General features: G+C 46.9%; 1 protein-coding gene across 8 annotated transcripts in view; it reads right to left on the reverse strand.

Annotated features, from left to right (window-relative positions):
• Positions 1-8,245: 8,245 nt before the first annotated feature.
• The window catches only part of ELAPOR1 (endosome-lysosome associated apoptosis and autophagy regulator 1), an 89,492-nt gene continuing 72,891 nt past the window's right edge, over positions 8,246-24,846 (reverse strand). For 3 of the 8 annotated variants that reach the window (XM_054530167.1, XM_054530162.1, XM_054530195.1), the window contains 14 exons: positions 23,123-23,300; positions 22,278-22,406; positions 21,790-21,880; positions 20,001-20,106; positions 19,610-19,747; positions 18,587-18,850; positions 16,868-17,041; positions 13,849-14,029; positions 13,432-13,528; positions 12,837-12,938; positions 11,529-11,655; positions 11,272-11,450; positions 10,586-10,751; positions 8,246-8,532 (listed from right to left, as the gene is read on the reverse strand). In XM_054530167.1, the coding sequence (XP_054386142.1) occupies positions 8,464-8,532; positions 10,586-10,751; positions 11,272-11,450; positions 11,529-11,655; positions 12,837-12,938; positions 13,432-13,528; positions 13,849-14,029; positions 16,868-17,041; positions 18,587-18,850; positions 19,610-19,747; positions 20,001-20,106; positions 21,790-21,880; positions 22,278-22,406; positions 23,123-23,300 (2,001 nt within the window). In that variant the 3' untranslated portion in view covers positions 8,246-8,463. Of the gene's footprint in view, positions 8,564-10,585; positions 10,752-11,271; positions 11,451-11,528; positions 11,656-12,836; positions 12,939-13,431; positions 13,529-13,848; positions 14,030-16,867; positions 17,042-18,586; positions 18,851-19,609; positions 19,748-20,000; positions 20,107-21,789; positions 21,881-22,277; positions 22,407-23,122; positions 23,301-24,846 lie in introns of all 8 variants that reach the window. The other 5 variants (XM_054530169.2, XM_009246947.4, XM_054530180.1 and 2 more) reach the window with 3 other exon arrangements.

Below are 24,846 nucleotides of genomic sequence, written 5' to 3' on the forward strand. Positions count from 1 at the left end.
GGAGGCTAAGGTACAAAAATTGCTTGAACCCAAGAGGCGAAGGTTGCAGTGAGCTGAGATCACGCCACTGCATGCCAGCTTGGGTAACAGAGTGAGACTCTGTATCAAAAAAATAAAAAAAAGTTCATGTTACCTGATGAGTATAATAAATTAACATAATAGCATACTTCATCAGCTTAGAAACGTGGGATTTTTAGAGTTGGAGGGGAGCTTCAGCTATCTGTTAACTTAATAATTCCTGATCTTTTCATCACCTTGTCCCTCATGTTTTGAAATATTTTTGTCTAATGAACATGTTTTTTAAAAATAATAATTTGCCTTTTTTATTAATCAGATCTATATGGCTGCCACCTAGAAATTCTGATCAGCAGGAAATAGGCAGTGTTACTGCACCAAGTAACTCCTGCCAGACGCTAACGCAAAAACAAATCAACATAAAAACTTTCGTTATGGAGTGATGGTGTGAAGCCCTGCCACTTTTGGATATGTGATTTCTGTTAACCCTTACTACCAAGAATGTTCTTGGGCACTGCCTCTGAGGACCAAAGTGCTCAAGAAGCCCCGACTGGAAAAGGGCCAGCCAGGCTAACCCTTTTATTTTCTATATAAGGAAACAGCCTCAGAGAAGGTAAGTGATGGAATCAAAACCAGGACACAGGTAAATACCTAAGATAGCCTAACGTTTGGGCTTTGCCCTTTTACTAGCACTGCTTAACAGAAAACAGGTCAGTGAGGACCCTGACTATGCTATGGGGCCTGATCTTATAGGGCAGAGACCATTGCGTATTTGCATTTTTCTCCCCACAGGACCTAGCACACTGCCTTACCCATGGTAAGTGCTTGTTACATCCTCCCTGAGTGAGTGGGTTGCGAGGAAGTAGGCTGAGAGGGTGGGAGCTTGTTGCAGGTCAGCGAGCAGAGTCCTGGGTGAAGATACTGCCTTGGGGATCCTGGGCAGCTAGTGGGCAGCCTAGGGGAAAAGAGCAACTGCAGAGAGGGAGCAAGAAAAGAGGGTGTGGGGCACCCAACAAAAGCTGCCTACCTCAGTTTTCCCAGTTTGGAGCTGGCTAACTCGGAAGGGTTCTCTGAGGCCTCACTGTGGAAGCCCTTTGTGTTCCTCTGTCTTGGATTTGGAGTAGGGTTTCTCAATGTTCACTGAACAAGTCCAGTCCTGTCACACTCCCTTGCTAAAAGTCTTCTGTGGATACCTGTTACCCTCAGGGGAATCCAAACATGGCTGGCAACGCTATATATGATCTGTCCCTACCAGCTTCTCTAACATGTTCCCTCTTTATCTCGTGTGTGTGTGTGTGTGTGTGTGTGTGTGTGAGACAGAGTCTCACTCTGTTGTCCAGGCTGGAAAACAGTGGTACAACCATGGCTCACTGCAGCCTCGACATTTCCAGCTTCAAGGGATCCTCCCACCTCAGCCTCCCGAGTAGCTGAGACTACAGATGTGTGCCACCACGCCCCAGCCAATTTTTGTATTTGTTTTTGTTTTGGTAGATACAGGGCTCTGCCATGTTGCCCAAGCTGGTCTCTAACTCTTGGGGTCAAGCAGTCCACCCACTTTGGCCTCTTAAAGTGCAGAGATTACAGGCCTGAGCCACCTCACCTGGCCCTCTTTATCTCAACATTTCCGCCTCGTATTCCCCATTCCAACCTTCTTGTGGCTCCCTTCCTTCCTTCTGAGCCTTTGGTTGCACAAGTTCCTTCTACCTGGAACTCCCTTTCCCTTCTCTGTTCCTCTTACCTGGCTAATTCCTCCTTTCTCCTGGAAGCCTTCTCTGACATCCTCTTTACCCCTCCCTGCAAATTGGTTAGACACCCTTCCGGTTTCCCACAGTACAGTAGTATTGATGATACTGTTTCAGGAGGAACTGACCACCCCGCCTCCAGTTCTGGCTTACCCACTCCCTTCTATCAGAGAGACACAGTAACAAAGGAGGTCCACGTTTCTATCCTTCAGCAACTAAGCAGGAATCATTTAAAAATAGCGTGGGTTGGGGAAAGCTGCCAGGACCTGGGGGGACTTTGATCCAGCCTCTCCATCCGATAGAATTGGGGTGCGAAATCAATTCTCCCACCACACTGTATCATACAGTAGTCTCCAGCGGATGCCTGAAACCACGGAGAGTACGGATCCCTACATATACTGTGCTTTTTCGATCTGGTAACTCAGATGGCTGCTAAGTGAGTAATGGGTGGATAGTGCAGGCAGTGTGGATACTCTGGACAAAGGGATGATTCATGTCCCAGGTGGGAAGAAGTGAGATGGCACAAGATGTCATTATGCTACTCATAATGGCATACAATTTAAAACTTATGAATTGTTTATTTTTGGAATTTTCATTTAATATTTTTTGACTTAAGTTGACTTTGGGTAACTGAAACTGTGGAAAGTGAAAGTACTCTTAAGGCTGAACTACTCTATAGGGAATTGCATTTTATGTGGGATTGTTAACTTTGGCACTGAGACAAAATTAGTTTATATTCCAAATTCTCCTTGATCAGCTCTTAAATTATTCATACAGTTTTGTATTGCAACCCTAAATCAGTTTCTCTCTTAATACTCATTGTTGCTCTGTGCTTCCCAGTTAATTAATTGTCTTCCTTAAGATTTAGACCAAGTCGTAAGTATGTTCTTGCCTGGTCACCTGATAATGTATTTTACTTCTTTGTCGGTGATTGGGAAATTCTTAAAATCATTTCCGTATCATTACACACCCCTCTCCCTGCCCCGCAGTTTCAAGCTTGATTGTGTCTGTTGCTTGTTTGTTGCATTGCACAGCATATGGTTGAATTCATAAAGATTCATAGCAGTACTCCCATGGGACTGTTTTTGCCCTGTTTTTTCCCACAGTGGGGTGATGTGGAAGGCTGAGTGGGATCTGTGAGGTGAAAAGGAAGCAGAGGGGCAGAGAGGAGAGCACATTCCAACGCTGGAGGCGTGAAGGTGCTTATGACTCAGAGACCATCAAAAGCTCAGTGTGGTTAGAGTAGAAACAATGTCGGGAGGGTGGGCCAGTGGGCTGTTAGGGACCTTGTAGGCCACGTAACTGCATCTGTTGGAGACACAGTTTCTTCCTCTATTGTAATGGGGATAGTAGCTGCCTCCAGGGCTGTTCTGAAAATGAAAAAAGGCAATGCTGTGAAAGCATTAAGTCCAGGCTTGACACAGAGATGCCAAATGAATGCGTTTTCTTTTCTACTTTCCTTCTTAGAGTTTGGACTTTATGTTATAAGCAGGGGTGATGTTCAAAATATTTAACCACCAGTACAACCCAGGTACCACCCAGTCAAAGTAGATGTGGGTCATAAACAACCAGCCTTGGAGTGTAGGTGAGCTGCTGCCAATTGCTCCTGCCTGACAGCAATAAGGAGCCATCAGAGATGGCCATTTGAGTGCCATCAGATGTGTTAGAAAAACGGCTCTGAGTGTTCCAGCTCTTGTAGAATTTTTTTTTTTTTTTTTTTTTTTTTACAGACAGGGTCTGCCTCTGTCACCCAGGCTGGAGGGCAGTGGTGCAATCCACGATCATAGCTCACTGCAACCTCAACCTCCTGGCCTCAGGCGATCCTCCAGCCTGGGCCCTCCCAAAGTGCTGGGATTACAGGCATGAGCCGCCACACCCTCTTTTAGAATTTGGTTAGCAGATTTTCTGCCTTTTACCCTTTTTCTTTTCATGAAAAAAAGAAAAAGGGCTCTGGCTACAGAGCAGGGGGGTGATACTGGTGTGGGAAGCACTGGCGCACAGAGGCCTGTTCGAAGGCTAGAAATTACCCAAGGACCCTGACGAAGAACATCTGGCACTTAGTGCCATTCAGTCTGAAAAGTCTGTGACATTCCCAACTCATCTATTAATAGCTGAGAGAATTATTTTTGGGAATCAAGTGGCCTCAACTAGAATGAAGTCCTGAAGCAGAAAAATCCTACCAGGCACGCTGGCTCATGCCTGCAATCCCAGCACTTTGGAGGCCAAGGTGGGCAGATCTCTTGAACCCAGGAGTTTGAGACCAGCAACATGGTGAAACCCTGTCTCTCCAAAATATACAAAAATTAGCCGGGTGTGGTGGCGCATGCCTGTAGCTACTCAGGAGGCTGAGGTGGGAGGATCACTCAAGCCCAGGAGGTTGAAGCTGCAGTGAGCTGAGATTGTGCCACTGCACTCCAGCCTAGGCAACATAGTGAGCCTCAAAAAAAAGAAAAAGAAAAAAAAGAAAGCAAAAATCTAGCGACCTCAGGAAATGGTAGGCCTTTGATATCATCTAGGATTTTCTCCACATCTAGTCTGTAATAATCTACCTCATACCCAAAGAAGCTAATTTTGCTTCTATTTGTGGATTTATTGTTATGTGGCTGGTCTCATGTTTCCCGAAAGAAACCTGAGCAGAAGGGAAGGGAAGTAGCATACGAAGTGGCTTATGAGTTATTTCTTCTGAGCTCATTCAATCTTGGGGTGTTGGGTATCATTAGATGCATTTTATTATTGTGGAAACTGAGGCTTTGGTTATTGACTGATTCCTCAACAAGTAGTGGGAGGCTTCTAGCCTATGTCCATCTTGTTCCAAAATCTGTGCTCTTTTCTCTGCCTCTCTGCAAATGTGGAATCCTTCTCCTCTTCAGTTTAAGCTTCCAGGACTCTTACATTTCCCACTCACCCCTCCAGCCACCCAACCCATGTTCAAGCAAAACAACTGGTAAGGTATGTTTTTATTTTACCAAAAAAAAAAAAAAAAAGTGACATGCAATACCCGTCTTCTAACAAACTATTAACGCTTGGATTACAGGGTAAAAAGGAAATCCAACCAGTCCTGATGAGACAAAAATTCGATTTCACAAAGCTGAAAAAATCTATTACAAAGTTTCTGTTGTATAAATATAGTCAGTCTTATCTTTAATGTAGTCAGACAAAAAAAAGTTTTGTTGGCACTAAAACCAAAAACAAAAACAAAAACCCTACTGCTTGAATACAACACAATCTTCATTTGTATTCCCAGCCAAATACAGGTGATGACTATAGGATGACAGTTACTGCGTGTTCCAGGACTCAAGGTAACCAAATGAGATTTTAACATTTTATCATACTCCCTCACCAACAACAGCTTGGACAGACCACTTTAGCCCTGGGTCAAGGACTAAAGCCTTTGTTCATAGAAAATTGAACATGTAGGCCGGGCACGGTGGCTCACACCTGTAATCCCAGCACTTTGGGAGGCCGAGGTGGGTGGATCACTTGAGCCCAGGAGTTCGAGACCAGCCTGGCCAACGTGGTGAAACCCCATCTCTACTAAAAACACAAAAATTAGCTAGGCATGGTGGCGCATGCTTGTAATCCCAGCTACTGGGGAGGCTGAAGCAGAAGGATCACTTGAACCCAGGGAGAGGCTGCAGTGAGCCAAGATCATGGCACTGCACTCCAGCCTGGGCGACAAAGCTGACTCTGTCTCAAAAAAAAAAAAAAAGGAAAAGAAAATTGAACATGTGTTTGCTCTCAACTGGGCGGACAACTCTGTGAGTATGCTAAAAGCCATTGAATCGTATGTTTTAAAGGTTAATTGTATAATATGTGAATTATATCTCAATAAAGCTGTTAAAAATATATGACATGTCTAACTTGCTAGGGGAGCAACAGGTGACCCCAGTAGCGTAACTCAGGAGTTCCTGACAGGTCACAGGGCAGACCTGCAGAAGTCAGCATGGTAAGGGGTAGTAAAAAGTAGCTCCTTAAAGTATTATGGCTAAAATCAGTGGAGTCAGAATAAAGAAATCAAAGACATATGTAATTTTTCCTACTGTTTCCGGAATAGACTAAGGGCTGTCTGTGGCCTTTGTCACAAAGAAAGCTATTCAGTGAGACGGCAGGTGCCTGAGTATTGCTGAGGCTACAGAAAACTTTAGGCTGGAGCTCGGGAGCTGCGTATCTGCATCCACACTGGGGGAAGTTCCAACATGGACACAGGTTCTGAGAGCCTGACTCCTACAAAAGGAGGGAGAATTTGGATACCCGAAGAAAAACTGGATTTATTAAACCAAAGGGACTCCCTGCCATCACCAACACTGTTGATGGCCAGGGACCACAGCATGGCTCTAGTTCTCATTGACTCTTACAAAGCCATCGCCAGGGCAGCAGTGGCTAACCAGATGAGCATTTTGTGGCAGACTAGTCACTTGCAAATGCCATCCCCTTTTTGTATCCACCATCTGGTCACCAAATGGTCACTGGAGAAAGGTCACAGGCACAAATCATGGGCAATTGGGGCTTGACCAAGGGAAGGTCACCCTAGCCTGATAGTGATGGAGGCAGAACTGCCAGTAGAAGAAAGAAGAAGGTAATTTAAAGTCTTGCTCTGGTTTTACCCATTCTAGGTACTTAAAAGTTCATTGATAATAGTTTGTGTAAAATTGGGGAAAACGGGCATAGAAGACACCCACTCTACTCACCTTTCAGAAGGGATGTTGCCAGAAATTGGACCAGAAGTCTCTTTAGTTTTTTATCACACAAAGCAATTGAGAATGAAAAAAAGAGAAAGATAGGGGCTTAAAAGTGAGAAGTATCCCAGCTTGGTGAACACCTTGTTTATTTTTTAATTTTTTAGAGACACGGTCTCACTATGTTGCCCAGGCTGGTCTTGAACTCCTGAGCTCAAGTGACCACTCTGCCTTGGGATTACAGGTGTGAGCCACCATGCTGGGCCCAGTGAAAATCTTGTTAAACTCTCCTAGCCTTCCTTCCTTGAAGACTGGTTTGATTCTGGTGCTGGCGTATGGGCCTGGGATTCAGTTCGTTTTTTGGCCAGCCTAGACATTTATTCTGTGCCTGAGCAGATGGGTTAAGCTTAGAAGCACACATCACTGCCACCTCAGGCCCATGCCATTGTGGGCTGGATCCCCTAAAGTGCCCCATTAAAATCTTGGCCTCCCTGTGCTCTTTTCAAATAAGAGACCCCTGTTCCATAATATGGCCCAAACTTCTAGGACGGGGGCACTCAAGGATGGGGAATTTTCCTCACTGACAGGGTTTGCCATCTCTGTGGGTAAACCCAATAGAGGATAAGGCTGGAACATCTGGGTTTGGGGCTTACCTGGTTCTTTTCAGTGTCATAGAGTGATAGTGGGAGGTTTAAAAAAAAAATAGGGAGGATGTATCCACCAGGGCTTTGGGCATTTTCTTGATGAACTTATTCCTTTGGCTTCAGTGAGAATATCTATCATTTACTTAAGAGAAGGCAATGAGCTACGTGGTTTAAAAAACAAATAAAAGGCTGAGTGCAGTGGCTTATGCCTGTAATCTCAGCACTTTGGGAGGCTGAGGCGGACAGATCACTTGAGCCCAGGAGTTGGAGACCAGTCTGGGCAACATGGTGAAACCCTGTCTCTACAAAAAATATAAAAATTAGTGAGCCTGGTAGTGCACACTTGTAGTCCTAGCTACTTGAGAGGTTGAGGTGGGAGGATAGCTTGAGCCCAAGAGCTTGAGGCTGCAGTGAACAGTGATTATGCCACTGCACTCCACCCTAGGTGACAGAGCGAGACCCTGTCTCAAAAAAAAACATTACTTGTTGCCTCTCTTTGTGCTTTTCTTTTTTTTTTTGAGACAGAGTCTCGTTCTGTTGCCCAGGCTGGATGGAGTGCAGTGGCATGATCTCGGCTCACTGCAGGCTCCGCCTTCCGGGTTCACACCATTCTCCTGCCACAGCCTCCTGAGTAGCTGGGACTACAGGCACCCGCCGCCACACCCAGCTAAGTTTTTGTATTTTTAGTAGAGACGAGGTTTCACCATGTTAGCCCGGATGGTCTTGATCTCCTGACCTCCTGATCCGCCCACCTCGGCCTCCCAAAGTGCTGGGATTACAGGCGTGAGCCACCGCGCCCGGCCTCTTTATGTGCTTTTCAAGCCTTTCCTTACCCAGGCCTTATTCCCCTTGCCCTCAGACTACCATTTTCACTCCCTTTGAGCTGGTTATCCAGGGGAAATGGATCCAGGCTGCTATGAAGATTATCCACCAGGGAACCCCGACACCCTCCTCACCCAGCCTCTCTCCTAAAGAGATCATGAGCTGAGGGCATGCGAGGAAAACTCCCAGCTGTTTCTGCCCTTAAGTTAGAGGACAGAGGAAATAGTTTCTATACTTAAGAAGATAGAAATATTTTCATTCCAAAGCTATGAGAATTATGAGCAGACGAAGCTATGGCTCTGGCGGATGGGCCATTTTGGGAAACAAGATACAAGCAAGGGCATAATTTACAAACAAAGTGTGGGTATATTTGGCAGGTTTGAGGCAAGCAGAAAGGAGGGTTTGGGTACTCTATAAAAAAAAGATCTGAAATTCAAACATCTGATAAGGCCACAATGAAGAGATTTCCAGCAGTGGGTGTTGCAGGATGCTGGCACCCAAATCGCCGCAGGCTTGCAAAGGTGCTATGCGAGGTGAGGAGGCAGGTGAGGCAGGCAGTGCCTCTCACAGGTCCATGTCTGGGCCTCCTGAGGATGTCTTCAGTGGCACTGAGTCAAATCCATCAGGAGTCCTCTGAAAGAGAGATGGTGACAGGAGCTGGCTGCTGCACAAGGGCAAGTTTGGGGACAAAGGAGAGAAATGGAAAATAGGTGACAGAAGGAACCCTTATGAAATTCCTGTTTCAGTGGCTTTGTGGAAACACAGAAATGAGATACCCTCTATTCTGCTTGCTCCCTTCAGGGTCAGTTGGAGAACAATAAAAATCTTTTTCTTTTAGGCGGGGCGTGGTGGCTCATGCCTGTAATCGCAGCACTTGGGAGGCCAAGGCAGGTGGATCACCTGAGGTTAGGAGTTTGAGACCAGCCTGGCCAACATGGTGAGACCCCGTCTCTACCGAAAATACAAAAATTAGCCAGGCATGGTGGCAGGCGCCTGTAATCCCTACTACTTGGGAGGCTGAGGAAGGAGAATCGCTTGAACCCGGGAGCAGAGGTTGCAGTAAGCCAAGATCATGCCACTGCACTCCAGCCTGGGCAATAAGAGTGAAACTCTGTCTCAAAAAAAAAAAAAAATTTTTATTTTAAAAAAATGTTTTTGGCCGGGCACAGTGGCTCACGCCTGTGATCCCAGCACTTTGGGAGGCCAAAGTAAGCAGATCACCTGAGGTCAGGAGTTCAAGACCAGCCTGGACAACATGGTGAAACCGTGTCTCTACTAAAAATACAAAAAAATTTAGCCAGGTGTGATGGCATGCATCTGTAATCCCAGCGTCTAGGGAGGCTAAGGCAGGAGAATTGCTTGAACCTGGGAGGTGGAGGTTGCAGTGAGCTGAGATCACGCCACTGCACTCCAGCCTGGGAGACAGAGCAACACTCCGTCTCAATAAATAAATAAATAAATAAATAAATAAATACATGTTTTTTAGAGGCGGGGTTTCGCTCTGTTGCCCAGGCTGGAGTGCAATGACACAATCATAGTTCAGTGCAGCCTCCAACTCCTGGGCTCAAGTGATCCTCCCACCTCAGCCTTCCAAGTAGCTGAGACTATAGGCATGCTCCACCACACCCAGCTAATTGTTTTTTATTTTGTAGAGATGGGGTCTTCCTATGTTGTCTAGGCTGATCTTGAACTCCCAGCCTCAAGAGATCCTCCAGCTTGGGCCTCCCAAAGTGCTGGGATTACAGGCATGAGCCAAAAATCTTAAAAATCCCCTGCTTTGCACCTTTGCTGAATTCTAGCAGTCCCAGATAGGCTCAAGAGTCCCAGGGTGAACTGTTCTCCCATTCGTTTAAAAAAAAAGAAATCACAGTCTAAGGAGGCCAAGGGAGTCTCCCTAGCAGGTCAGCAGAAAGGAAACAAGACTCAGCAATCTAAACACCCAAGCACAGTCCTTTCTTCACCACCTCCCAATACCCTCCTCCCTCTTTCCGCCCTCCCCACCCACTCCTATTGGGATGAACTGGTTCAGAGCAGTAGTCAGGTATGGGCACTGGCAGAGTTGGGCTGCAGAGGACTATAGCCCTGGAGGACCTGCTTGGATGCTGTCTGCTGGCCCCACACCCAGTGACAGTATTGTCTGTATTGCATTTATAAGCTTCATACTCACTCACCTACTCACACAAAGCCAGCCCTCCCAGCTCAGAATTGCTCAGTGGGGAACAGCTGAGACTGAACTGTGATTCAGCTCCCGAAGGACTGTACCCAGACACCTGGAAGACAGCACCCTCCACTGGTCAAAGGAGAGCCTGACTTCTATCAGAAGTTGATCCCAGAGATCACCTTTTCCCCTTTTCAGTGAAAATAAAAAAAGGGGTAGGGGATGATTCTTACAACATGGATGGATCAGTACTCCTTCTGGAAGTGAAAAGGCCCAAACAGTTCACTAACTGGAGTGCATGTTGAGAGAGAAGGAGCCTGATCAAGAGCAGCCTTGGGCCTCGGGGGAAAGAGTATTGGTGTAGAAACACAGAAGAAGGCAGGATTTTCAGAGTGGGGAAATGGAATTGTATCGGGTGTGGGGAGCAGGGTGCCCATCCCTGAACGGTACAGGACCATTCAGTGTCTGAGGAGCAGTGTCTCCTCCAGCCCTCCAGGCTGACCTCGGTGCACTGGCCAGGCCCCCTACCTTGGAGGTAAATGATTTGATCTTCCCAAAGAGTGACTTCTTGCTGGTAAAGATGAGGTCGTCCTCTACATCCTCGCCTTCCATGATGGCGCAGCTGTCAGCTGCTGGCAGGTCACAGTCCTTGAGAGTAGCATTCATTACCAGCTTGGAGTACTTGTACTCTAGTCTGTAAAACAGGAGGGTGGGAAAGACAAGATCCCAAAATGTGGGAATAAGGGGGAAAGAGGTAGAGAGATTAGGCTACGAACAGGTCCTATTCCCATGCCATGGGTAAGGAGACTGAAGCATGGTAAAATGGTGTCAGGGCTGGGGGACTAGAAGGAATCTTGCTTCCCAGTTCAGTGATCTTTGTTCCTTAAGGCTGTCTGTTTCTATGATCTCAAAATTTAATAGAAATATCGAAATCATAATGTCATTCTCTGTACTGTTAATAATAACAAATTAAGGATACTCTTTGCTTTTGAGAATTTAACATCCATTTATAGACTGCCACGTGGTACCATCCCTGTTCAGGAGTCAGGATAACCAAACCATGCACTGGATAAGTGCTTCACAGTCTCTGGCCAGAGTCACAGAGTCTGTAGCCAACTCCAGAGAAAAACCCCATTAATTTATACTTTCAGATATTCTCCCTGATCTATAATCCAACCCTGTCCATCCCCACACTCCAATACCGCATCATGTACTTTTGATTCTTTTTCCAAAAGTAGCAGGTCAAGACGGTGAGCAGGATGGCAGTACAGGTGCCTGCAGAGATGCCCACTTTCAGCCAGAAATCTATGGTTTTGCAGATGGTGACTCTCTGCTCAGGCAGAGAAATGCCACCAGAGCATAGCTTGGGTTCTCGCCACACGTAAGTAGTCTTCTGTTGGGGAGAAAAACAAGGAACTCAAATCTCCCATTCCCTTCTCTCATGGGAGTGCCCGATCAGAGGGAAACCAACCTGGATCCCAGCCACACAGCTGCTGACGATAGCGTGGTAGTCAGCCACTGAGCAGAGCGGGCAAGCAGCCGCGCTCTCCCACAGGAAGTGGAAGTTGCAGCCATCACAGGTCCCATCCGAGCACGTTCTAGCAAAGCAGAAAAGAGACCTGAGCTCTCACTCACTGGAGGGGTGGGGAAGATCTGGTTGGAAGCCTGTTGTCTCACAGCTTGCCTGATTTACCCTCTCCCTGCCCAAACCGTTAGCCCTACCAGGATCCTTCCAACTAGTCCTTAACACAGGTTTTGATCTCTGATTTCACTGATAAGAGGCCTTCCTGGCCTCCAGTGGGCTCCCCACCCTCTGCCCGTTTATGTTTTTGCTGACATCTTATGAGAGCTATTGTAAGGTATCTGAGCTCCAGCATGGCTGTCTCATCAACCCCTTTGAGGTTCCTGTCCTCCCCACAGACCTGTGACACTTTGCAATAGCCACTTTGATGCAGCTTCCCGGGGTGGGATTGGAGTTGAGGTGGGGTTCAGGAATGAACTTCCGGTATGGATATCTGTTATGTACTTTATTGTAATGTTTACAATGGCAAGAATAGGGATTTGACACTCAGACACCACTACTGGGTCAAGACGCCCTGCTTTGCTCCCCATCTCCCCAGTCAGTTGTTTAGGCGCAGCATATCCAAAACATCTTCCTCAAGACGCTAGTGCCCGTCAAGATGTTAGTTGCTGTTATGCGGGGAGGGGAGGGGGTGTCCTGTGGTCATATTCATTTAGAAATTTTTGATTTAGTTCACTCAGCTATTAACCTCAGAACTGGGTATTTTTGTTGCAGAGAGATTCCTAGGATCCCTAAACCTTTACTAATCCTCATAATAGCCAGAGATCATGAAATGTCCTAAAGTCTCCTTGTCTCATTTAATCCTCAAAACAACCTGCTGAGGGAATTTAGCATTATGCCCATTTTTACAGATCAGGAAAAAAGAGGCCTAAAGAAGGTAAGAAATGTATCCATGATAACATAGCTAGTTAGTGGAGGAGATGATTCAATCTGGCTCTCAGCCGAGCTGTTGGTTACTATGCTACGCAGCTGCCACCGTAATGGACCAGGAATATGAGAATAGCTTTCACTCTTCCTTCTACCCCATTCTTGCCATATGAAGATTGAGGGTCTGGGGCCATGACTGTGCCCCTAAGAGCCCATTAATGGATCTCAAACTCTTTTCTTTTTTGCTCTTTTTCAGTAATCTCTGGATCTCAGGATGGAATGACTTCAAGGGAGATTTTGGCCTTTGTTACATCCCTTTGCAGAGCTTACCCTGGCAGCAGCAAACTTCCGGGGACAGTTTTCTGTGGACTGCACCTGATGCGGATGGTGGTTGATCTCCCAGAACTGCAGGACTGGGTCACATCATTGGACCTGCAGAGAAAGCCAGCCCCCATGAGGGAATGAGTCACTCAGCTGTGTTATTGGACAGCCACCAAGTGAAATCCGCATGGAGCAATTCCCTTGCTGGGGAAGTCAGGACTTGGGCTTTAGCCTGGCACACAGGGAGTGCACAGGCCTTGGTTTATACGTGGAAAGGGTGGGGATCAACAATATGTAGTCAAGGGGGAAATGCCCTGGTTTAGGAAAGTCATGGCTAGCATACACTGGAGCCTGCTTAGGCTGGAATGGAAGTCCACTGCAGATCATCCAATATTTCTCCTTGCCTCTAGGGCAGATCTGCTCCAGTAATATCCAAGAAGCTGGGATCAGGAACTCCCAGCCCTTAGCGATCATGACTGGGCAGATCTGCTAGACCTCAGACATGTTCTGGCTTGATAAGCAGTAGGTAGAGAGGGAGGGATGCAGCAGAAATTATGGAGGAGTCCTAGGTTTCACTTGCATTAGCCTAGCCTCTCATCTTCACCTATAAAAGAAGATCACGTCCGGTATTCCCAAGGACTCCGGGTGGAAAAGTTCAGCTGGGGAGGTGATTCCATCCAGAGTCATATCTGTTGTCACCCCTGCCAAATTAGAGCTCCTAATTAGTTCTCACTAGTAGCATTAGCTGGCAACCACTTCAATTCTTCCAATACCTGTCAACATCCAACCTCACTTCATCTCATCACATCCCTGAGTGGCTTATGAAAGGGTGAAACAAGGGTTTGTCAGAGTCCCTGGGAGCACTTTGCACACAGAGTGGAATAGAAAACACAGGTCAAGAGGTTGGGCCCCTCATGTGGGGCCTTTTACCTCCCAGCCTGGTAACCTCACACTCTCTTACACACGCACACACACACACACACACACTCTCAAACAAGGCTGAGGCAGCGGAGTTACTCACCAATAAGTCGATCAGCAAGGCTGACAGGCTGTGAGGAAACCCCGGCCTTGTAGCCTGTCATCTCTGGGGGGATGATGACTGCCTGGCAGACGTAGGCTGTGATAGATTTGGAGAACCCTGACTCACCCTCAGGAATCCGGAGGTCAGTGACATTGTCGGTGCACACAGACATTTTCCTACCCTGGTGGGAGAGTGGGGAGGAAGAAGTGGGAAGAGGTCAGTGGTCACAGAGGAATTCCCAGAAGGGAATAGGGAAGGCTTTTTTACATCGAAATTTTCAGCATTTCAATGGTATGTTGTAGGGGAATGATTCCTCCCAGGTCTGATGACGAGACAGGTTTTATTTTTTTGTTTTGCTTTGTCTTTTTGAGACAGAGTCTTGATTATTGCCCAGGCTGGAGTGCAATGGTGCAATCATAGCTCACTAAAGCCTTGACTTCCTGGGCTCAAGTGATCCTCCTGCCTCAGCCTCCTAAGTAGCTGGAACTGCAGGCTAATTTTTTTTTTTTTTTTTTTTTTGTAGAGATAGGGTCTCTCTGTGTTGTCCAGGCTGGTCTTGAACTCCTGGGCTCAAGCAATCCTCCTGCCTCAGTCTCCCAGAGTGTTGGGAATACAGAGGTGAGCCATTGTGCCCAGTCAACATTTTCAATGTTATAAATTTTATTATAAATGGCAGTGGCTGGGTGCAGTCACTCACACCTGTAATCCCAGCACTTTGGAAGGCCGAGGCAGGTGGATCATGAGATCAAGAGATTGAGACCATCCTGGCCAACATGGTGAAACCCTGTCTTTACTAAAAACACAAAAATTAGCTGGATGTGGTGGCGCATGCCTGTAGTCCCAGCTACTCGGGAGGCTGAGGCAGGAGAATCGCTTGAACCCGGGAGGCGGCGGTTGCAGTGAGCAGAGATTGTGCCACTGCACTCTAGCCTGGCAAAAGAGTGAGACTCCACCTCAAAAAAAAAAGTGCTAAATCTGGTGTCTCAGCCTTTTTTTTTTTTTTCTAGATTGTAGGAAGTAGATGAGCTTGAAAACTGAAGGAAACTTTTACTTTACAATAAAATTAAGAGTTCTTTTGTCTTTGAACTAAGGATCTATAGTGTGGCAGTACACCATAAGCATTTCTAAACAGGAAAGGAGTAGGTAAAAAAACACACCATTTTCCCAAATTCCCCACCTTCATTGCTCTCCATAATTCACTGAATGACACTTTTGCTACATGGAGCCTGCTTTAATCAGTCTTATTTCCTAAGTGATCATGACCTGTTACTTCTGAGGCTTCATTTTAACTTCTTCGAAGACTTCTGAAAACAAGATAGAGACACCTATCTCTAATCTTTCATAGATTAGTTTATTTCTTGACATGTTCTCTATATAAACACCCATTGACTTCTTTGCATGCTACAGAAGATGGGTCAGAGCTCTATGATGTAAAGGCCTTACCACCAACAGAGTCAAAGACTAGATGCTCAAGATGCTCTTTATATTGTAACTTTTTTTTAGATGGAGTCTTTCTGTGTTGTCCAGGCTGGAGTGCAGTGGCACAATCTTGGCTTAAGTAATTCTCCTGCCTCAGCCTCCCGAGTAGCTGGCATTACAGATGTGTGCCACCATTCCCGGCTAATTTTTGTATTTTTAGTAGAAACAGGGTTTCACCATGTTGGCCAGGCTGGTCTGGAACTCCAGACCTCAGGTGATCTGCCTGCCTTGGCCTCCAAATTGCTGGGATTACAGGCGTGAGCCACCACGCCCAGCCTCTTTCGTAACATTTGAAATGAACTTTCCAACTGCTAATTGTGGCTTGTTTGCAATTTAGTCAAGTGCAGTGGTGGGATTAACCTTTGCATTTCTGCCTTTGAATTTTGGATCTGAAATATTTGCAGCAGCATGAAATGGCTGATGTTGACAATCTTTCCTTATAAAGCATTTCATGTTACTTTCTTTCGTACTGTCAGCAAAGAGACGTATGGATGAACGAGAAACAGTTGATTTTCTCCAGCCTCTAGAAAACAAGCGACAAATGCAGTGATTGCTGAAGACTGCTTTTTCAAGGAAGGGAAAAAAAAACCTTTCCTCCTGCATATTTCTGGGTTTTTTTGTTTGTTTGCTTTGTTTTGAGACGGAGTCTCACTCTGTCGCCCAGGCTGGAATGTAGTGGTGTGATCTCTGCTCACTGCAAGCTCCGCCTCCCAGGTTTATGCCATTGTCCTGCCTTAGCCTCCCAAGTAGCTGAGACTACAGGCACCCGCCACCACACCTGGCTAATTTTTTTGTATTTTTAGTAGAGACAGGGTTTCACTGTGTTAGCCAGGATGGTCTCCATCTCCTGACCTCATGATCCACCCACCTCGGCCTCCCAAAGTGCTGGGATTACAGGCATGAGCCACCGCACCCGGCCTTCCTCCTGCATATTTTCAAATAGACTCATTCTGAGGAAATAAAGGTCAGGTAAGAGTAAAAGAACACCTTATTTTATTTTATTTTATTTATTTTTTATTATTTTTTTGAGACGAAGTTTCACCTTTTTGCCCAGGCTGGAGTGCAATGGCACAATCTCAGCTCACTGCAACCTCCACCTCTCAGGTTCAAGTGATTCTCCTGCCTCAGCCTCCCAAGTAGCTGCGATTACAGGCATGTGCCACCACACCCGGCTAATTTTTTTGTATTTTTAGTAGAGACGGGGTTTCTCCATATTGGTCAGGCTGGTCTCGAACTCCCCACCTCAGGTGATCCTCCCTCCTTGGCCTCCCAAAGTGCTGGGATTACAGGCATGAGCCACCGCACCTGGCACCCGGCAAGAACACATTATTTTAGATATCTTTATTTTCTTAAGTGTTTATAATCCTGATTATTTATTTTAGGGAAAAAAGTCCTCAAGGAGAATAATATTTAAAAACTTTGAAGCTCCTCAACCCCCTGCTGCCTGAAGGATTTCTGGTTTTCTCCTGTGTCTGTCTCTGGCCTCTGATCCATGGGCCTCCCCCATTCAATTTTCACCCTGTCAACTGGCATACCTTACCTGGTTTCCACAGAGACTGAGGGTAAAGTGATGGAAGTATTTCAGCCCTTTGGAAGTGAAGCTTGGCCCTCCAGCAAGAGTGACAGTGTTTGCCAAAGCAGAGAAGTTGTAGTTGAAAGTCCTGGTTGGAGTGTTGCGTGAGAAGGTGCAATCGTTGTAGCACAGAGAGTGGATCTGAGGGGTAGAGGGACAGGTCGGGCCAGCTGGTCAGGAAAGGCCTTGAGGGCCTGCAGCCAAGAGTAGCAGTTTCCTCCCCAATCTGGTCCCGCCCAAATGGGGTCAAGAGGAGGAAGAAAGGATTAGGGGTGGCTAGTAAAAGAAGTGAAACAGGCACTAGTGGGATTTATGTACATTTGCCATTCAATTATTAGCACATATATGATGGACAAACCCAAATCTGTTATTGTTCAGAAGGGAGTTTGGTCAAATTCTATAGCCTTATAACCCTGTGCCTAGATTATAGAAGCCTCTCAAGACACAAGAGGACCCTTTTTACTTTCCAGCAGAAGACCATGAGGCACTAACCAGAAAAGGGTATCTGAGATGGAAGAAGAGAAACTTTTCTTGCTCCCTCCTCACCCCCTCACAGTGCAAAACTCACTGAACTCTGCTTCCTGTTTCTCAGGTTCTCTGTAGGAAACTGAACTCTGAAAGGGGCTTTTCTTCCCATAAACCCGTTCATTGCTCTGTTTTAGGGTCACTATTCAGCAGCAGCCGCACACAACTGTCATTCCCTCCCGCAGCAGCAGAGGGAGCTCCAGGGAAGGAAGGTCGTGGTAAAAGTCCAGGGTACCCGAAAGAGATTGCCCGGAGTCTGTAGAACCGCTGCACTTATTGCACAGATGAACTAGGCAACGTTTGCAGAGTACATATTGATAGTGCTTTACAGATGTATGTGCATGTAGTTGTGATCAGTAAAATGCAAATTCATTTAAAGGCATTGATTAATATCTAAAAGCTTTTAGTCATAAGTACTTCTCAGATGCAGAAAGTACATGGGGGCAACAACACTGCTTATCCACTTTATTTATTTATTAGTTTTTTAATGTGCCTTTATTTTTATTTATTTTTTAATTAGAGACAGGGTCTTGCTCTGTCACCCAGGCTGGAGTGCAGTGGCACACTCACTGCTCATTACAAACTTGAACCCTGGAGCTCAAGTGATCTTCCCACCTCAGCCCCCTAAAGTGTTGGGATTACAGATGTGAGCCACTGCACCCAGCTTTTTCCCACTTAGGAAAGGAATCCTTATACTTGTAAAGCTGAGAAGCCACTGGGGTAGAAGACAGCAATGCCAGTTATCATATGTCCCAGCAATGGTTGGGTTTCTATCTTTCCAAAGAAGGGGCAGATTTCCATAATAACACACTGGATTGAACGATGCTGAATATAAGCCACAGACCGCACCCCACTGTTCCTTCCCTCTAGGTCTCTGCACAGATGCCAAATAACCCTCTGGACCAGATAGTCACCAACCTCTCTTACCTGTCAACTAAAGAGGAGACTTGTCAGTGACTGAGTCCTGGACCCTGGAAATCAAGCCCTGCTAACCCTCCACAGTCACAGCCTGGATGGGTGTCCTCCAGCACTCCAACCTAGGAGTATGCTAGGGGGAGCACTTGGGTATCAGCCTCTCAAGAACCCCACCTAGGACCCAGCATCTTCTGAGGTCATCCAAGCAGAGGGTCAGGTTTAGGATGCATGCCAGACTGCAGGTACCTTGTTGTTCTTAGTCCCTGGACCACAGGGCACACAGGCCTGGACACCATAAGGCTGGTGGGCTTTCAGAATTGTGTTAGTGGGGCAGGAGTGGCAGGTTCCTGAATCTCGGTCAATATAGTAACCAGCAGGACAAGAGGTGCAGGAGGAGCCCACATCAGAGGCTTCTAGGGCACAGGGACGGCAGTAGGAGGCCACGCCATTCATAACATTGGTGACATTGATGGAGTAGATCTTGGCAACGTCATTGGTGTACTTCCTGCTCTGGAGACAAAGAAACAAGAGGGGAGAGGGGAGAGGCCTGAGATGGCAGCAACAATTGAGGCCTCTAGAAAGAGCAAGGTACTTAATCTTCTATCCTGTGATACTCAAGAAGAATCTTAGAAGCATCTGACTCTTTTTACTCACTTACCAGTAAGTAGCTCTTCATGTGCATTTGATGTCATTTTAAAATGAGACTGAACCATTTATAGGACATATAAAAATATTAAATACCATGGGGAAAATACGTAATATATACTGTTTTATGAAAAAAGCAAGTCTTTTCCTTATAAAAGAGAAAAAATGTATTTGTACAGAAACAAACAGTGTATAGGAGATGGTCCAGATGTTAACTGGTTTATCTCTGAGTAGTAGGATTATGGCTGATTTTATTTCTTATTTTTGTTTATTTTTATTTTCTGAGTCTTCTGCAATGAGCCTGTATTCCTTTGAGTTAAGAAAATAAAACCAGAGTTGTTATTATTAAAAACAACAACAAGTCTGGTACCACATGTATCAGGGCAGGGACTACAAGGAGAGCCAACTTATTTCTTACGGTGTCATCTTTCCAGGAAGTCAGCTGGACAAGACTAGGTGGTCTTCAGAGGGCTGGGTTAGGCAGTTTTCTGCTTGACTCCCTAAGATCCTTCTAACCCTTGGATTCTGAACTTCAGACTCATACTTAAGCTAATGCTAGGAATCCTCCTGGGTTCAGAGGGTCTCTCCTGGGAGCTGGGGGTCTGAGGAAGGGGAGGAACTTACTGCCTCATGAAAAGTGGTCCTCTGGAAGGCCCAGGTGAAGCTCGTGGTAGTGTTCTCCTCAATGATGTAGGTATAGGACTGTTTGCCTTTGGAACCCTTCCACGTCTCCACGGGAGTGTTGGTCCTAGAATTCACACCCTAAACCCAGGACAGACAAGTGAAGCGGGTGCGATGGCCAGAGGGGAAGTGGGTGCCCATGTGGCTGCCATCCCAGGTGCCATCACGGTTGGTGAGACCCTTGTTAAACTGTGAAGTCCCTGCTGGTCAGTCTGGGCCTTTCCTCTGTGGAATCACTACAAGGGGGCTGTCAGTCACGTGGACACACCAATGGGGCAGATGGGGCTAACCCTCCCCTGGAGGCCCTCTAGCGGGCAAAGAAAGGAAAACGTACCACCATGAAGTAGAGCTCACAGTTCATAGAACAGAGGGTCTCAAAGACAAATGTGATTCTGGCCACCTCTTTATTCTCTGTGTCTGCCATCACCGACTGTGGAGGTCTGTAGGGGCAGAAATTAAAAGTCAGTTCTAGAGGTCAGGTAGTGCTTATTGAAGAGCCCAGACAACAGCAGAGGGTCTGCTGGGGAACAGGGTTATGTTCTGAGTATGATGGAGAGTGTGTGGACTAAATCCAATTCTGCCCTCCTAGCTATGTGACCTTGACTTAGCCAAACCACACTTTCGTCATCTGTAAAATGGAGGTGATGAAATATCTTTCTTACCATCCTCCCATCATTGCGGGGAGACCTGAAGGCATGACAGATGTGGCGGTCCTTTATAAAATGCTGTATCACCTCACTAGCAGAATATGGTCCACAGACCAGCAGCATGGCCATCTCCCAGAGTTTATTAGAACTGCGGAAACTCAGGCTCCTCCCAGGCCCAGTGAATCAGAATCTGCATGTTAATACGATTCCCAGGCGATTCGTGTGCACATTTAAGTTTGAGAAGCACTTCTATTATAAGACTGTAAATTGTTGACATTTACTCAGCAGCTCTCTCTCCAGCACTGGGGAGCTTTGCCGGGGTTAAAGGAGCAGAATTTGTGATCCAGCAAAGTCCTCCGCTTGGTCCTACTTTTGGGAAAGAGAGAGCCATGCCCAAGCAGGCTGGGGTGGTAGTGGGGATGAGGCAACACTTTACTATGACGATCAGATTTGCAAATTGGAAAGTACTTTTTGAATGTTATTCCAAAAAAAGCCTAAAAAGTTTGCTCGCCTTGCAAACACAGGCTTCATCTGGCTAGCTCTGAGTAATGTGTGTTAAGGGAAGGCAAACTGAGCACCATCCCAGGGATGGGAAGCAGGGACCTCGAAGAAGGAAATGAAGGTGTCAGATTGGCACTAAGGAAGCATATTCAGTGGCTGCTTCTTATCTTTAGAGCACATATGGGCAGAGGAGTTCACTTTGGCCTTGGAAATTCATTCACGGCTTTCCTTTTGGCTTTAGCCATTTGCCTGAATTCTGAGGACCTCCAGTTCTCAGCTTATCTCTATGCAGTTGTGTTAACCAGTGGGCTGGAAAAGCCATCTCAACCTCAGTCCCAAATCACACACTGTTTTTATGGATGAGGGGCCCGAAGCCTGAACAGGTGAAGTGACTTTTCCCAAGGTCGCATAGCCAGTAAGCAGCAAAGCACAAGTGCCCTGTCTTCCAGTCCAGTGTTCCTTCCACCACACCACACTGCCAGGAGGTGTGTGTGTGTGTGTGTGTGTGTGTGTGTGTGTGTTTGTTTGTTTGTTTAGTGGGAAACAAATTTCTTGTTGCCCTAGGTCTTCCTAGGATATGGGGACAAATATAATAAGAATAATCCTTCCCAATCTTCTTGCCCCAAATAAAGATGAACTGTCTACGGACATTTCTGACTCCATTATTCTTTATTTTTATTTTTTTTCTAATCTTAAGTGATGCTGTGAGGAGGAAGAATTTGAATAGCATGTGACTAATGGATGGGAGAAGCTATATGGGATGAGAGAGCAGTCGGTAAATCAACATGGACAGCAACTTGGAAAACATGTTAGCATTCAGTTACCTTGGTCAAACTGTACCCTCTGTTCTCAACTGACATTTGAAATGAAATGAAACACAACCCCGGAAGCCCTCTCCTCTACAATATTCCAAAATACGTGGGATTCGGATATGGCCAAGCTGGTCTGGACTCCCCTGGGCTTTGGATTCCTCACCTAAATCCTGGCACAACCAGAGTGAGAATCATGAAGTCATTGTCTGAGGCTCCAGCAGCTGTGTAAATGTGATCACCAGCCACCTCCCAGCCTGAAAAGGAAAAAGGAGAGTTAATGCCTTGTGCTCTTGGGTGCAAGACAAATGTGTACCCAGATGACACTCTGGAAGGGAGGTTTGACACCATCTTTTGAGGCGCCCAGAACCACCACTGAACATGAGCCATGTTACTTATCCTGCCACTTTGGTCAAAAACCCTGAAGCTCTCAGAGCAAGACCTTTGAAGTGCTCGCTCGTGTTTCTAGCTCTGTTCCTTCCTCTAAAGCTGTCTTGGCAGAACATATGTCCATGAGGAGTGGAACTTTCCAGGGAATGCATGACATGGTTAGCTTATTTTTCTCAGACATCACTATTATGAAGAAATGTGAAGTTGGAAGAACTGAGGGTGTGCAGGGAGCTGACAGCTCATGGCACAGGGAGAGGCAGTTACCTGTCATGCCCTTGTACTCGAAGTTGATCCCACTGAGAACGGTTGTTTCCATGTTTGTGGGCAGCGTGTTCCACCATTTGTATTCAAATCCCACAGCAGGTTCAGTCCCTGCAGGGCAGCGGGTACAATCTGGGGAACCACAAGATCCATGCGTTCAGCGGGAAGGCTGCAGTCACTCTGACTGGAGCTGCTGCCACACAGACAAGTCGCAACAGTAGCGGGCAGCCCACAAGCCTGGCTGCTGAGTACTGCTGCAGGAAGTTGTATCAGGTTGACTCAAAAACATTCTGACAATGTATTTAACTAACTCAAGATGTAAACACTGAGCCTTCATTCCAATATGCCAACCATCCTATTTGCCCACCCCAATTTCCATTTCAAAACTTAAATGTACCTTCTAGTCTGATACATGTAGTTCATATTATTGTCATATTATCATTAAATGCATTCATTTTAACAGGTACACAAATCCCCCCAAGGCAGCATGGCTTATAGGTTTTGGTTGTGTGGAGTTGGTCATCCCAGCCCCTTAAGCCTAGTCAGCATCTCTGCCATATGCTGGAAGCCCTGCTTCGAGGATTGGGCACCTTCAGTCCTGAGTCACATTTGCAGTTGGAGCAAGGAGGAAGGAAGGCAGCCTCAAGTCTGACTCTGACCTGCAGACGAGGCCAGCCCTGACCTCTCTTCTCCTGAATTTAGTCCTCAGAGGTGGCCTGGTCCTTACCGCCTCCCTTGGAAGGGCAGAGTCTGCATTCAGCTGGCCACCCTTAGTGCCCACGCAGCCCACCCACACAGTCGATGTGGGGATGGATGTGCTGCAGGGAGTGGGGTGGTGAGGAGGTTACCTGAGCCATTGGAGTAGGAACCGTAAGGGCAGGGCTGGCAGGTGCTGTTGTTGGTTTTGAAGAAGCCTGGGTTGCAGGGTGGGCAGTGGGTCTTCACACCAGAGGCAGGCAGCTTCACTGCCCCCTCAAGGTCCTCGCTACAGATTTTCGGCTTGGCCCATTTGTACATGAGCTGTGTCTGCAGAAGTGGATTAAGCACAACTCAGCCTGTGTGAGATTTAGGACATCTTTGGGACTCTACCTTGAGGATAGGGGTTGGGGGCAGAGATCCAGATTCTGGGCCAGGTAAGAGCTCCTCTGGGGTGGGGAACTTTGTGTTGCTCACGGATGTATCCCAAGCACCCAGCCCAGTGCCTGACTCATGGTTGTGTTCAATCACTATCTGCCAAATGAATGTTGCCTGGGCGACAAGGAATAGCTCTAATGAAGACTTTATGACAGAGAATGTGGGACCAGTTGTCTTAGAGAAAGCTGCGATTCCACTGTAGAATCTTATTGCTACCAAGGTCACAGGAAAAGCAGCTGGTGAAAATCCCGGAACACAGAAAGGCACAAGGGTGGAAGTGGCTCAGATGCCCCCTGGGGACTGAGGGGGTGGCTGAGATGTCCCCACTTATTTTTTGAGTGGTGCATTCTTGTTCTTTTATTTATTGGGTAAATCCTAATGCATCTATGTGCCAGACCTGGTGTCTCAGAGATGAATGAAACGTGGCCCCTGCATTGGGTACAGAAGTGGAGATGACCCGCAGGAGACCCCGGCTGAGTCAGGGGTGAAGGTGGGCAGCTCCATTCTTCCCATGTGGCCCTCAGATCGAGTCACAGACAAAAAGGTGCCCTTATGGGTTGCACTGAGGGATTGATGAACATGATCTATCTGTGCAGATACCATACATATGAAAAGAAGGATGAATAAGGCCTCTGTCCATATTTTTCAAGATAAGAAGCAAGTCCTTAAGGAGGGACACAGACTGCCTTAACTGATGGGGAGCCCTGGGCTCCTCCTTCCCCTGCTCAGCTCTGCCCTCCTCCCTGCGAAGGGCTGCGACAGCCAGAGCCCCAGGCTTGAACCTCACCTGCCTCCTGTGAGTCTCAGGGAGAGGAGGGTCCCAGGAGCTGGCAAACTGTCTCGGGCCAGCTCTTGGAGCAGCACATTCAGTGGCCCCAATGGATGGGCCATCCTGGTCCCTGAGAAACAACTGAGGCACAGCCAAGGTCAGAAATGTAATCATAGGAGCCAGCTCGAGGTGTGTCCCTTGATTTGAAAATACTGTTCAGAAGACAAACCCAACCACCACACTGAGCAGAACCAGTGCAGGAATGAGGCACAAAGCAGAAGTCTGCAAGGAACAGCTGGGGAATGCATGTTCATGCGCACTCCTGAAAGCACACGCTTCACTGCTCCTCCTCTGAGCTGGGCCTTGGCTGTGCTGCAAGGCGGGAACACAGGCTTTGGTCTGACCCAGCATCTAAAGGCCCCAGCAGTGGTCAGTCCAAGGCAGATGCCCAGGCTTGCAGGCAGCAAGCACACTACTGACCCAGAAGGCCTTGGCGTGAGCCCAGAGAGGGAAGAGAATGGGGCAGAAGGGAGGAAAGACAGCCACATTCAGTCACATGTTATGAACAGGAGGGAGAAGAGCAGCAGGATTAATTGTCCGCCTTTTATTAGTGAGTTGGCTGAGACCAAGAAAATGAAAATAATGTTCACAAGGTCATACAGAATACCA

The sequence above is a fragment of the Pongo abelii genome, chromosome 1, assembly GCF_028885655.2.
Source record: "Pongo abelii isolate AG06213 chromosome 1, NHGRI_mPonAbe1-v2.0_pri, whole genome shotgun sequence".
NCBI classification, from domain to species: Eukaryota; Metazoa; Chordata; class Mammalia; order Primates; family Hominidae; genus Pongo; species Pongo abelii.